This window comes from Pyrgilauda ruficollis, unplaced genomic scaffold (assembly GCF_017590135.1).
Source record: "Pyrgilauda ruficollis isolate IOZ18807 unplaced genomic scaffold, ASM1759013v1 scaffold137, whole genome shotgun sequence".
Taxonomy (NCBI): Eukaryota; Metazoa; Chordata; class Aves; order Passeriformes; family Passeridae; genus Pyrgilauda; species Pyrgilauda ruficollis.
The window spans coordinates 1-14,886 of NW_024512210.1; the positions used below are offsets into that span (position 1 = coordinate 1).

The 14,886-nt window shown below is 37.0% G+C and overlaps 1 protein-coding gene across 1 annotated transcript in view; it reads right to left on the reverse strand.

Annotated features, from left to right (window-relative positions):
* Positions 1 to 9,789: 9,789 nt before the first annotated feature.
* LOC121349260 (adenylate cyclase type 1-like) overlaps positions 9,790 to 14,886 on the reverse strand; it is a 106,371-nt gene continuing 101,274 nt past the window's right edge. The window contains exons 6-8 of the mRNA XM_041459503.1: positions 13,046 to 13,204; positions 11,408 to 11,549; positions 9,790 to 9,927 (exon numbers count right to left, since the gene is read on the reverse strand). Coding sequence (XP_041315437.1) covers positions 9,790 to 9,927; positions 11,408 to 11,549; positions 13,046 to 13,204 — 439 coding nt within the window. The remainder of the gene's footprint in view (positions 9,928 to 11,407; positions 11,550 to 13,045; positions 13,205 to 14,886) is intronic.

A 14,886-nucleotide genomic window follows, 5' to 3' on the forward strand; every position in this document is an offset into this window, starting at 1 on the left:
CCCAGAGAGATGGAGACAGTTATACATCACTGAACTTTCAATACCTTGTTTAGTCAGTTACACAATGGCAATGAAACACAATAATGACCACAATGTTGCACTTGTTATTTTTTTCCTAGCAGCCATGTTCTCAACATGTGACGGGCTTCAAATGTGAGAAGGTGCCTAGGTGCTTTATTATACACTGGAAGACTGGCTGAAGCCAGTCAGCATCACTGCACTGCACTACACTGCACAGTCAGCAGCTGAAATCCGAAAGGACATTTGTGTATCTAGTGCATAGTCACTTGTGTAAGTGGTAGTTTAACAATAGCCTGCGTGAAGAGATTCCCAATATGAACCCTTCCTTTCAAGGGTTTCTGCTTTCTGGCAGAAGACTTACCACTGAACTGCACAGAAGATACTGTACAAGGATATTCACATACTAATCATCCTTTAGGTATTCGTAAGGACACCAAGTAGATAGTTGTTAGGCTTGAGCATGGCAGATATGATCAATTTTTGAGCTACAATGCCCAATATCTGAAACATACCTTTTTGATAAGTATTCCACCTACAAATCTTCCTAATATAGCCATAATTCACCTAGAAGTTCTACATATTTCACAAAGTCTCTCTATCAACATTTTGATACAACAAAAATGAGCAACTTTTTTGAAACTCCCTCCAGTTTTGCATTTAATTTCATTTTCAGAAATGTACATGTGGACCATATCTCAAGAGATCATTAGCTCTTTGCTCAAACCTTTCACAGTGGACACTGCGTTAATTAACTCAACAATTTTGATTATTTTAAATAAATTCAGAGACTCACAAAAGCTTCCTGACAACCTTCATTGTGGAAATGCCACAGTATAGACGCAAGAGTGGCAAAGAATAGGTAGAGCATCTTAGTAGCAAAAGATCCAAGAAAGCATGATTATGAAAAGTGATCATATGTGCATGACTATATCCTCCTACAAGGATTTGAAATCCTATGAATAGAGAAGAGTTTAGACTTTCCTCCATGCAACTTTCTTATAATAGATGCATTTCTGAGAACAACCTGCAACTTGAAAACTTGGAATGGACTCCAAAGTGTGGCCCTGCCACCAACATGACTTGTCTCCAACCACATGTTTTTATTCAGTTTCCCGACTTTATCTTCAAATCAGTATGTAGAACAGTTTTAGCTATTACCATCAACTGGTTTCTTTCAGCTTAGAAATCTTACAAGGAGATAATACATCAACAGTATACACCCTTTATGTGTTGGAAATACAGTGAATTTTTTCCAGCTATTTCAGAGTTAAATAGGAATTTCAGCTCAGGTCACTGAAAAAAATGGAGTTGCGTGAGATCCCCTTTCAAAGAAAAACAATGACAAACTGGAGTGAGGTTAGCAAAGGTTCACCGAAACAATTAGGGTTTTCAAGTGTATGACATGCAAGAACCTGAGGGAATTTAGCTCATTTAGCTGGAAGAAGAGAAGGCTAAGGAGGGATCTACTTGCTGTCTTTAACCACTTAAGTAGTAGCTGCAGAGCCAGAAAAATCCTGAATACTACTCAGAAAACAAAAGAACAAGACACAATGAATAGAGTCTGTAGCAAGGGAAATTCTGATTGGATGCAAAGAAGTTTAGCTGTGAGGATGATCATGCTTCAAGAGGCTGTCAGTCAGGGAAACACTCAGCACTTACTCAAAGGTGGATCTGACTGCAAAGCCAGCCCTGCTTTGAGCAAGGAGGTTGACCACTTGACCTCCAAAGGCCCCATCCAAATTCAGATGGTGGGCAGTGCTATGAATATTTGTGAGCACATGTACTGTGTAGCTACTGTACTTCATGGCTGGCCAAGAACACAGCCACTCAAAGGACACTGTATACACACAAGTTGGACACACTGTCAGTTCTCAGCAGATCCATATAATTTTATTTATAATTTTGGTTGATTGGTTGAGGTGTTTTTTAGTTGGTTTGTTTTGGTTTTTTTTAATCCAGTGGTTTCAGGACATTTAGATTAGACATTAGACATTTAGACATGTAGATTCTGCACTGGGACTGAGGATTTTTCATTCTACTACTATAAATATACACAATATCTAAAATACAAAGGAATTCTCTCTCATCTTCATCTCACAAATCATATCCCTTTTTTATTCTTGCTTTTACAGCAGAACAACACTTTTGACACAGTCAGCTCAGTGGAATATTTAAGCAATCTCAACTTCTGCTCTAAGTCTATGATAAAATCAGGAAATGCAAAACAGTCTGTTAAAACAGACTTTAAAAATCCCTCTGAATGAAAAACTCAACCCCAGTGTTTTTCACTCTGCTTTTCCTCTCATCTTGCTCCAGGCCAGCATTATAGGAAAGCTGGACTGCAGCATTTCTATTCCAGCTCATTTTGTCAATGTATTTTACTTTCTCATGTCTTTTTGATCCTTGGCATCATCTCCAATTCTGTTCACTGTTTGTTTAGGTCATAATTTTAGGAGAGGTTGGTTGTTTGCTGCAACACAGCTGACAAATAAGGTTAAGAGCTGGACTCTTCTAGTAGAGTACTCTGAAAGCAGCCAGGACTACATACAGCTTTGTGAATGCAGAAAACAAACAAGCACTGATTCAAATCCTGGTAAAAAACCCCCATTGTTTGAATGTCATGTAGTGTTCTGATAGTACTTAACTGGTGCTCATCTGAGATTCTCAGAAATGTCAGCAGACTGTTATTTCCCTGACTATATTCAAACACAGTGCATAAATTGGCAAGGAAAAGAAGATACTTATGTCATTCAAAACACACAGAAACCATAAATGCTGTGGCACTGGGTCTGTATGTGATTTCTATCTTCAGGCAGGCAGGACCATGTCTCTTGATGGTAGTATTTGTTCCATTACTATCTTCAAGACACTTTGTCCTAAGGTAGATGAACACATTTTTTTTCTTTTTGTTCCATCTTCCTATAGTTAAAATCATCAGACATTTTTTCTACTGCCCTTATGATACATTTTACTTCTCACACCTCAGCTATCCAATAAGAAAGTGTATTAGGGATTTTACCAGCAAATATAGCTTCTGTAAGACTAAATTTTGAAATTCAGAATAGTGTAACCACTTTCTTGACACAGATGTAGAAAGAGTTTTTAGCAGTTGTAAAGACAAAACCGATGTCTAGGAGATCGAAAAGTCTTCTACCAGTGCCCCACATCTTTCCCTGTAAAGATTCCACATTTATGGAGGAAGAAAAAGAGAGAATGATACTAGAGCACATAACTATTTCTATCACTGACAGCCCAAACTGCAAGCTTTCACACTGATGATGATGCACTAGCAGCTTCATAGCTACAGCAGGAGCAATCCTGAGGATGTAGAGCAATACACTCTGCAACATATTGTTCTTCTGTTTGTGTTTGCTGGTTAGTAACACAAGCAGATTATTTCCAGTGTTTGGGTTTGTTTATTCCAACAACTTGGACAATGCAAAGTCTCAGGCGCAGAACAGCTCCTGTCCAGATACAAGCTAGAGCTTCCACTGAATGGCTGTGTGCCTATCTGTTAAATCGGCTCTGCTAAGGTATATCTAGGGTATATCTGAAAACACCCAAAATCTGAAACACCAAAATTATGCATTCAGCTCTCTAGTTAAATTCCTTGGAAGAAGCTGTGACCCATTGAGCAGAAAGACCACCCCAGTACTCTCACAGTCATGGTAGCAGCAGCAGCTACAGGTAGCTGTCAGTTTGCAAGAAGTCTTCAGCTTGTGCCCAGATATGGATGCAAATGCCTGATGTGCAGCATTTCAAATTAGAAAAATTTTGTCAAATACATTTTTGTTTGCAATGTGCTAATAAAGGAAAGTGTTTTTATGAGTAGTGGGTAAAGTTTTTATATCCCCTGCACTAAATGGAAAGCTCTCTTTTTCTGTGACTACTTACAGTTTAAAAGTCAGAGCTCTAGCACTCCATAAGGGTTGGTAAGCATACAGTCACTTAAGTAAAAATATCATCAGAATCTATTTGTCCAGAAAATTCACAACTTACAAGAACTATAAAAAATGCCTTGAAAAAAGGTAAACTGAATATTTTTAGAAGAGTCAGATGCCAAAAAAAAAAAAAATCTTAGGCATCTGTTAAGCAGATAGGTGGATTTACTGGAACATAAGTGCTCCATGGAAAAAACAAATTTTACATGAATGGAAAAAGAACACAATATGAGAACAATATAGTATGTTCCCTCAGACCTAACCAGAATGATTAAATCAAATTAATTTTACAGAGAAAGAAATTTCCCACAAATACAGATGGAACTTCATCTTGAAGGAAGTAATGAATTAAAAAGATTAGGTGCAGCAATTTTAGACCTATCTGTAGCCTTCTTTTTCTTCTTTTAATCAGGTCAGAGAAAATCCAACAAATTTCTGTTAAAAGCTCCTAGTAATACATGTATTATAGGCATAAAATTCTTTCACTGTTAAAAGCTTAATTAGAGTATTATTAAGACATGATAGAAAGCATCCCAAAAGCAGTTCTCCTTGTGAAACATTCCAGTTGCTAACAGTAAATTAACAATAAAGTCAAAAGACAAGCACAGGTAATTACTATGCATTTCATCTATACAAAGCAAAAACATCATCCTCAATCTACATTGTTTTTTCTCTGCTATATTGCATAATGTTCATTCCATGTTGGGGGGAAAAGAATTGAATCAGCCACAGGAAAGACATAAGCAGACAAAACCTGTTGGCTGGTGATGGAGAGATATAGAGCCTAGTAATTTATTATAACATAGAAGGCAAATAATCTGCTTCACGCAACACAGCTATATCGATTATCAGTAAAGAAGGATGTATTCCAAGAAAAAAAATACTGCCTTTTCAAGAAGACTGATGAAAATTTTGTTTTCCTGCTATTCTGTGGTGTAAGGACTGCAATGCAGGATGCTTACAATCTCATCAGTTTATGCTAGATGAAACAACAAAATATTAAAATTATATGACTGCCTTTGCCACTTTTCTTGCATCTGTGGCATGCACTTTAGAACAAATACAGAAAGGGTGACAGGGCATTGGAATGGGCTGCCCTGAGAAGTGGTGGAGTCACAAGCCCTCAAGGTGTTTAAGACTGAATGTGGCACTCAGTGCTATGGTCTAGTTGAGATGATGGTGCTTGGTCATAGCTTGGACTCGATGACCTCAAGGGTCTTTTCTAGTCTAGCTGATTCTCTGTGATTTTGTGTGAATCTCAAGTTGCGGAATTTCTCCCAATTTTGTCATGAGTCAGAGAAATTGTAATCAACCTTTTGAGCTGTAAATCCATCTGCAGTTGACAATAAATTATGCCACAGGTGTGTACTGTAGATAATTCCTCCAGAGAATTCTGACATTTCAAGAGTTTTTACATTTTAAACAGAATTTTCCAAAGGATGCTCCTAAGCTGCATTTACTTATTAAGAGTCGTCAATCTTTCAGCTAATTTTTTCTGAAATTCAAAAGACTGAAAATAGTAATTTCCTCTTCCTGAAACATTGCTTTAACTACCCTTTTTAAACAGACTACTGTTTTGGGTTTTTTGGGTTTTTTTTTTGCTATGATTAGTTTTCAGGAAAAATAAAACTGTGGTTTTAGCCATCTGAACTGGAATGTTTAGGGCATGATTCAACACAGCAAACCAGACAGGACAGAGCACCATACCTCTAACCAGCATCCACTTCCCTCTGGCTGGATAACTAAATTAGGATTCAGGAAAAAAAAGTGGTATTCACCTGGATTTTCAGAGTGGGCATACTATTGCTCAGAGACTTCAGATGAGAAAACAGGACTATCCAAGTTACAGAAAGAATTTACTGAGACTGCTTGGCTTTGTATGTACATGGTAAGGTAGGAAAGAAGTGTCAATCTCTTCAGGGAAAAATCTAGTTTTTAAAGGGCAAACAGATATAGTACTCACTTTCATGGGTTTTTCATGACTGTCCATCTTTTCATGCTATTAAAATAGTAGGTGGAGATAGCATGTGATTTACACTGCCACAAACAGAAGACAACTAATATATATTTTAATACCCCATTGGTGAATAACTCACTAGTGCATTAGAAGAAATTTTTCAGATGGTGATTTGCAATCTATTGGAAGGCAATTATTGATTATGTTTGAGGTTGACTGTAAAATCCAAGAGACACTTATGAATATATTTGTAAATTGTATCAATAGTGTTTCCCTTATGATTTTTATGACTCAATGACCTCCATTCCTGGACATAACTCTATTGCTGTTAATGGTACACTATGGGGAGGCAGCTGGGCAGTGGAGCAGAGAGTACTATGGACATGGTGGATGGTGTGGACATCTTGGCCCTTGGCCTTGGCCCAGAAACCATGGGAACATCAAATAGAAATGTAAAGGAGAAAGCTAAAAGGAATGTGGCACTGTGTTTTAAGGTAGTCATGTAAGACTGCACCTGTAAGATCCTGGTTAAGCAATATTGCTAAGTAACATTAATAATGCGATTATTGCTTGGCAGTGGAAATTTTATTCAAAGCTGTAAGAGTATATTAACTGAGCTTTAGATAGAATAGATGACTTCACCACTTCACAACTTTACAATAAACGACTTCTTGCTTGCACCTAAGTGGAGTCCTGTCTCTCAACTGCTAACAGTACACAGCAGTATTTATCTCTGCCTTGTCTCTGGAGCCAGCAAAGTTACACCATGAAGCAGGTTCCCTTAAAACTGGCAATGGGTAACAATGATGGCAGGCTAACTTCTGTAAAGGCAAAAGCTAACACATTCTGAGAAATCTTTCCCTTCATGAAAACTTGATCACTTCTCATCACTGCTCAGCTATCTGTAGAAGAACCTTTAGGAATTTTACTTAAATGGCTGTGCTGGGCTGTTTTCTCAGCTTTTGAAATAATGAGTCCTTTCATAACTAGAGAAGTGCCACCACAGAGTGAATTGCTGCAATAAATACGAAGTGAGGCCAAGTAAAAAACCACTCAGCTATCACTGAGGTTGGACCCAACCTTAGAGGTGTTTTACTACAGGAGAATCAGGCTTTCCAGAGCAACCAAAGAAATGAAGCAGACATTCCAGCTAAGCCCCCTGCCTCTGCCGTGCTTCTGGGAGCCAGGTATGCCACTAGGAAAGCTGAGGCAAAGATGCTTTGACTAATGCCAGTGCTGACAATGAAAGAACAAAGGAACAAATTCTGATGAAAGTCAGGTACACTCTATTAAAAAATTAAATTAAATTAAATTTTAGGCAAACAGTTTGAAAGTCATAAGAGGATTAGTCAGGTGGGTTACCAAGAAATCATTAGTAGAAAAAGTTATTTAGCTGGTCTTAACAGTTATAAAGTTCTTGTAAGGGGCTCTGAGATTAAGAGGTATGGCCTAGACTTTTTTATCTTATCCAAATAAAATCCATATAAAGTAATATTTACTATACTTCACAAAGTTATAATTTTTTGAAATCAAGAGAATAATCCTGTTTCTAAAGCATGGAGTATGAATCTTTTGAATATTTAATATATTCAAATCTGTATATTAAATAGAAATATATATGTGTTTTTCTATTTGGATCAAATTTCCTTTAAAAGCCCAAGGCATTCATGGGTATGGTCAGATTTGTGTCTACTTACATAAATCAAAATTTTCAAATTTTCTCAGTGCAGTATTTTGGTCACATGACTGTAAGTATTAATATAAAATATCAAGAAGATACAATCAAACTTTATTTAAGAGAAATGTGATGGCTTTTAAAAAGCTAGTAACTTTATCAGGGTATGTATCAGGGAACATGTATTAAAAAAGCACTTATGCATAAATTTTTAACTATGAAAGTCAGCAAAAAAGATTCTTTTAATTAAAAAAATTGTGCTGGTAGAAATCAGATTCATTATATAAGTGTGTTTAGGAGCTGAATGTAATCCAGTCAATTATGCATAAATATTACTCAATAATAACAATAATAACGGAATAATAAAATGGTTTGGGTTGGAAGGGACCTTAACGATCATCTAGTTCCAAACCCCTATCGTAGGCAGGGACACCTTCCACTAGAGTAGGCTGTTTAAAGCCCCATCCAAACTGGTCTTGAACACTCTCAGTGTTGGAGCATGCACAGATTATCTGGGCAAACTGTTCCACCCTCACAGTAAGGTATTGCTTTCTAACAAGTAACCTAACCAACTCTCTTTCAGTTGGAAGCCATTACTCCTTGTCCTATCACTACAGATCCTGCTGAAGAGTCTCTCTATGGCTTCCCTATAGGCCCCCTTCAGATACTGGAAATTGCTGTGATGTCTCCACACAACCTTCTCTTCTCCAGGCTGAAGTGCCCCGATTTTCTCAATCCATCTTTGTGGGGGAGGTGCTCGTCTGCTTGCCAACTTTATGGTCCTCCTTTGGACTTTTTCCAATGTTCCTTGTATTTATGGTGGGGGTACCAAAACAGAACTCCAGGTGGGGTCTTACAGACCAGAGTAGAGAGGCAGAATCATCTCCTTCAACTTGCTGACTACTCTCCTTTTGAGGCAGCCCAGGGCACTGTTGGCTTTCTGGGCTGTGATCGTACACTGCCAGCTCACGCTGAGTTTTCATCAACCATCACTCCCAAGTTCTTATCCATAGGGTATTGTCATTCATTCTCACCAACCTATAGGTGCACTTAAGATTGCCCCGACCCAGATGTCACTGGCTTTATTGAGCTTCATGAGGTTCACACAGCCCCACCTCTCAAGCCTACCCAGGTCCCTCTAGATGGCATCCCTTCCTTCCAGTGTGTTTACTGCTCTACATAGCTTGGTGTCATCAGCAAATTTGCTGGAGGTGTACTTTCCATGTCATTGACAAGGATGCTGAACAGTACTGGCCTCACCACTGACTCCTGTGGGACACCATTTTCCACTGGTCTCCAGGCGGACAATAAGCTGTTGACTGCATAGATTAATAGATAATAACAGAATAATATATTCTCTGACAAAATAAAAACTGCAACAAAACAAAAAGAAATGTATTCCTTCAGTGGCTGCTTAGTGGTACTCTCACATTAAACCAGCAAGCAGATCAGCTCACAAAAGTTAGCTGATTCAATGGAAGATTTAAAAGATGAGAATAATTTATAATTTGTTCATATTTAAAATGTAACTGGTACATGAATGAGTCATCTTACACTGTTATTATCATTCTTGGCTAGAGTGACAGTGATGAAAAATTTTCCTGTCAGACCAAATATAGAAGAATGTGGGGTGTGTGTCTTCTAAACAAATAATGTTTAACAAAACTCCAAGTGGTCTTATTTTGGCTACAAATTCAACATATTCTTGGTCATCTGTTGCTCATAACATTGATTTTCATTCCACTTGGTATCATACCTGCCTGAGTCAGCTCATGTTAATGTCAGAGATGATATATAAAGAATAAAAACTGCATTTCAGCTGCTGAACTTCAAGAGGAAGGAATGCAATACTAAACCAGAAGATATCTGAATCTGCCAGGTGAAACTCTGTCTTGTCTGTGCTTCATGGGTAGCCTTCTATTTTTATGTCTCTAAAGAGGCAATGAATGAATTAGCCTAGGAGGGAACAGCAGGTGTTTATTTAGAAGGCAGATATGCTATTATGTAGCTTGTGGTCAGTGATCAGTATGCAAGTATACAAAGACTGGGCATGGCTGTCATGGACCGTGACAAACAGCAAAGTGGCATGCTGATTGACCTGCGAGCCCAGTGGAGAAACCAGTTAACACCAGTAAAATTCATGAAGGGTTTCTTTCTTGGCTGACATGCCATTAATATATGCCAGAGAGCTACTGTTAGTCAAGCTGTGGAGCAGCATCTGCCATTTCCACAGACTCTTCAGTGATACCCATGGGTAAGATGGCATCTGGGTTTATGTAGCTGATGACAAATTGAGCAGTCTTTTCTCCAATCACCAGCAGTTTCTCAGCAATCTCGCAAAGACAAAGAAATATGTGCTCTCACAGCAGTACACTCTCTTGCACATTAAACATGCATTGACCTGGCCTCCTTCCATATGTGATTGTCAAGTTTCTGTTCCTCAGTCACTGTTTTTTGTAGCAGAATTGACACAACACAGTTTCTCTATGTAAAAGTCACATTAATCCCCTTTTGTCTCTCCTTGTCTTTTTGCACCGACCTATGGAACAATTTCCTGAAATTCTACTATTTATTTCCTCAATGTGAAAGGAAACTTGATAAATTACAACATAAAAATGAAACTATATATAATGCTGAATGAGTGAAAATAACAGAAAACCAAGACAAACAATCTAGCAGCAATAAGCAACACACCTACCTTGAATAAACTCTCCCTTGCATTTTCTTCCTTATTGGGATTGATTAATTTAGGAAATAGTGATTTCCTAAAAAATGCTAGTCCTGATTTCAAGAAAGTCACCAAAAACCACTCTCACTGACTGCCAATTTAACCCACTGTTTTTCCAACTCTTCTCTTTCATATTATCTTAAACTGAATTAAATCATATATACATGAGGAACAAAATGTGAAATTGCATGATTTTCACAGTGCATGAGAAAATTCCATCTCTCTAATGAGAAGATGCTTTAAAGGAAGTACATAAAATCACTCTTGCAGCAGCCTTTCCAGAATAAAACAATGGGATTTTCAATCCCAGAATCAAATTACCCTGGTGACTGGACTCCCAACATTTTAATAAAAATTCAGTCTCATCAAATTAAGATCAAAAAACTGATTAGAGATATGAAATTCAACCTGTTTCTTTGTGGTTATGTTTTTCTCAGACAGTTGATGGTTAAAACCCTCAAATATGGAGTTTTGACAGCTTAAAAACCTGGTGTGTATAAAGACATCACTTTAAAATCTGACCAGTACTTTCAGAATCAGGTGCTGTAATTTTCCCCTTGAAGATTAAAATCCCTGAATTAAACTTATTTGCACAGAGTTTCAGAAGATAAGGGTGAAAAAATCTGTATCCCAAATTCTCTGGTTGACATAAAAGGCAATAATGTTTCTCTTAGCCTGTTATCATGTTATGATAGATAACTTCAAAGATAAGCCTCGTGATGTAGAAAAGGTTTACCAAATTGAAAGTGTTTAAACAACAGTTATGGACTTTCAAGACTCCTACTGAGGTCACAAGAAACATTTTTCAGTAGAACAAAAGACTGCGCTCAGTAACCGGTTGAGGAGGAAAGGTCTGAGTATAGTTGCACCTCTTGGAAAACCACAGTCATCACCTCACCACATTTTGAGACTCAAAATGTTACCATTTTGAGTAAATGGTAACTGCTGGGCCTTCAAGAGTGTTTGAAGAGCTTTCAGGGAAAAAAACCAAAAAAAACCAACAAAACAACCTAGCATTGTCTCTGCTTTCAGAATAGCACCGAACTGGTTTTAAATTATGAAAATGTGTCACTGAATAAGCATACCTTCCTACGATGGGATGGCACAATAAAATATGTTTCAATATTATGCTTCTTCAAGAAACTATTCCTTTCATGACCGTATCCTGGTTCTACCTCGTAGTCTCCATTTAGGCACTCTAAGGTGGTCTTTGTAATGTGAACTTTCCTGGAGAGAAAATTAGACATTATTGTTTAAAGCAAAGATACATTTTGAGCTTCTTGCTACCAAAATACACTCCTCACAGAATTTCATAAAGAGGTTAACAGGTCAATTTACATGCAAGACCACAGGTTTGATGTAAAAAAAAAAAAAAAAAAAGATAAGTCTTGTACTTTTAGCCAAATTGAACATAGACAAAAATTCTATTACATGCATTTTCTAAACTTAGGCAAAGTGAACAGAAAGATAACTGCTGACTATCCAAACACTTGCAGATTTGCTGTTTTGTAGAAAGTGAGTGTCTGCACATGATCTTCTACATTGTGTGGCTTCTTAAGTTTTTACCTCAACGGCTGCTTGGAAAAACATCCTGCTGTTTGAAACTTATGACATCACACTCCAAACCTCTCTTGTGTATAAAACAGAAACTTCTTTTTCTGTTTCACTTCACATCTTTGACTCATATCATTCATCCACTCTGTTTTGTAGGCAGCTTTCTGACTCACTTTGTTTTGGCAATACACCAATCTTTAATATTATTTTTGAGTTTTCTTATCCTGAACTTTTTTCACATTTCACATTTTCTCCTGAAAGACCCCATATATTTGAAATGTCTTAAGAAAAGGTATCTGAAAAAATTTTACTGCTTTCCTCTATAAACATGAGTTTAGATTTTTTCCCACTGGGTAACTTTAAGATAATGTAGACATAAAATACATTGCCAAAATTATCTAAAGTGGATGTATGCAAAAAATAGAAATTCATCATTATCACAAAAAAATTAATTGGTTCCTTTGTCCTTCTGTACAGCAATCAAGATCTCGCAAAAATCAAAAACAGTATGACAGGTCCTAGTCGAAATGTGAGCTACACACAGAACACCCATGCACCTTTGCAAATGTTCACTGTGTGTATTTAAATTGTGTCCAAGGCTGTGTAATGAGTACTTAAAGTTGCAGGACATACCCCATGGGTTGGCTGCAGGTTTATGTGCTACTGTATAATTTGCAAATGTAATCAATATCTGAGTTCATAAACAGGTATGTCTTTTCTATAGTGTACAACTAGTGTTGGAAATCAGGTCATGTAAAAGGAGCAAGGCATTCTACTCCCCCCTAAAAGTATAGAGGTGTGTAAAGGTAAAAAATTCCTGGTATGGCTACAGGATTTTACTTTTGTAACATGAAATGATCAAAGTCTAGCATTCTTACATTCCTAATACTGTCTCATTCCTACTTTTTATATTCAGCAACTTCCAAAACCGATTTTGCTTGAAAATGCTTTACTTCTAATCTAACCTATTGCTTATATAAATATCAAGATCATTTGGAAAATTCCACAGGATAAATCACATAATACATTGATTGCTCTTGCCAAACACAATCCTTTTCATCAATAGCAATTACGTTGCAAATGCCTTAAAAAATGGAAGAAATTCTTCACCCATAGAGTTTTTGGGGTTTTTTTTCCCTATGTTTTTTTTTTTTTTTTTTCAGACTTACCCAGGCAGTCCTCCAGCTTCCATTACATTAGCTAATGTCACATCATTTGACCAGACATCATATTGCCATTTTCGGAGACCCAGGACCCCACAAAGCACCCTGCCTGTATGCAATCCAACTCTCATGTTGAGATCGACCTCTGTGGCTTCTGCAACAGATCTGTAATGGACAGCATCAGAATTAATATTTAGACGATGACTGCTCTTCATTTTCTCTCCTCCAAAAATTAACACATATATTTATACATGACTGAATAGAAAGGGTCTTATAAAACCTGAAATGCTATATTCAGGTACTGTTCTCTACCTTCACTAGTTTCAAAGCCCTAATTCCAATTAAAAAAAATTATTGGTTATATTTAAATTACTGTTGAACCAAAATATCAGTATTTCTAAATTTCTTGACCATTTATGTGAGAAAAGAAGCACTAATTGAGATTGCCAATATATAAATAATTATTCCCAATCTACTATGTTTTTATTGGTTCAATTACCCAGTTACTAGAGTACAGGACAAAGAAAATAACAAAAGTAATAAATCATTGTAAGAACAGCAGAGTGATTATAAACACTAATATCATTCCAAAGCTCCTGTAAGAGTGACACCTAAGCAGCTTGTGACTAGTCTTGCACCTTTAAATCAAATCTAATGTTCAGAGATTTTCACTGCCTAGCTGATAAAGGATGAATAATTCTGCAAAATTGTTGTTAAAATAATATTTTTTGGTGCCACAATAAGGAAAGATTCTTCATTTCTGTGTATGAAGGGCATGCTATGACTTGCACTCTGCACAAAGTTGTGAACACTGAAAAGGCACCTGGAAACTAATGCTCTTAAATATTACATGTTATTTAATAACACTGTACACAGATTTTTTTCATCTATTTCTGCTAGACAAACACCTGTCATTCCACAGTCCAACTGCTGTCCAAAAAGTGATATTATTTCTAAATAAAGGAAACTATCACTGTAAGAATTTATTTTCACTTGACTTTCCTAATTTGAATTTTCCAGTGCATTTAATACAAGACCTTAAAATGCGACTCTAGCTATCATTTTCTCTTTGTTTTCATTGACCAGTGTTTTTTCAAATGTCATCTAGTTACACTGTAATTTGCAGAGATGCCTTTAGAAAGACTTCTCATTTATTTCAGAAGTTGTACTTGTTTAAATACAATTAACAGAAAGGTCAGCATAGATCAAGATGTGGGATGTGCAGCAAAGATAGCTGGCCTCAATTTAAATAAGAAACCCTTCACCTATGCAGGTACGTTCCATGTCAGCCATCACTAATGTCAGTAACATGGAGATCTCTTTTGTCTGCACAGGGCATCTTGGCATAACATATTTTTCAGTCATATTCTATGCAACAGCACAGAAAGGCTTATGCACAGCTTTCTGAAAGATTAAATATTTCCTTTACCTATTCCTATTCACTGCAAGTCAGCTCTCCTTCACTCAGTACCTGTACCCAGTCAAGCCTTGAATATGACTTCAAGGAGACCTAAAAGGATTCTAGTGTTACAAAGCTTTGTTGTGCACATGGTTTGACAGATCTTTGCGGAAATGAAAGACCCTAATACCATAAGCCACCTGACAATAAGCGAGCACCCTTTGTATCTTCACCTGAGCATGTGTATTGTGTCATTAACAGACTGACCTCACACCAAGCCCACACCTTGCAAGACAAAGCCTTTCAGGATTATACCTTGCCTGCCTATGTTCTCCTGCATAATTAAGAACCTATGTAATAATCTTAATTAATGAACCTGCAAAAGTTTGGGTTTCTCTGTTCACAAATGAGTGTGGGTTTTTTTGTTGGTTCCCTCCCTCCTCCTCCA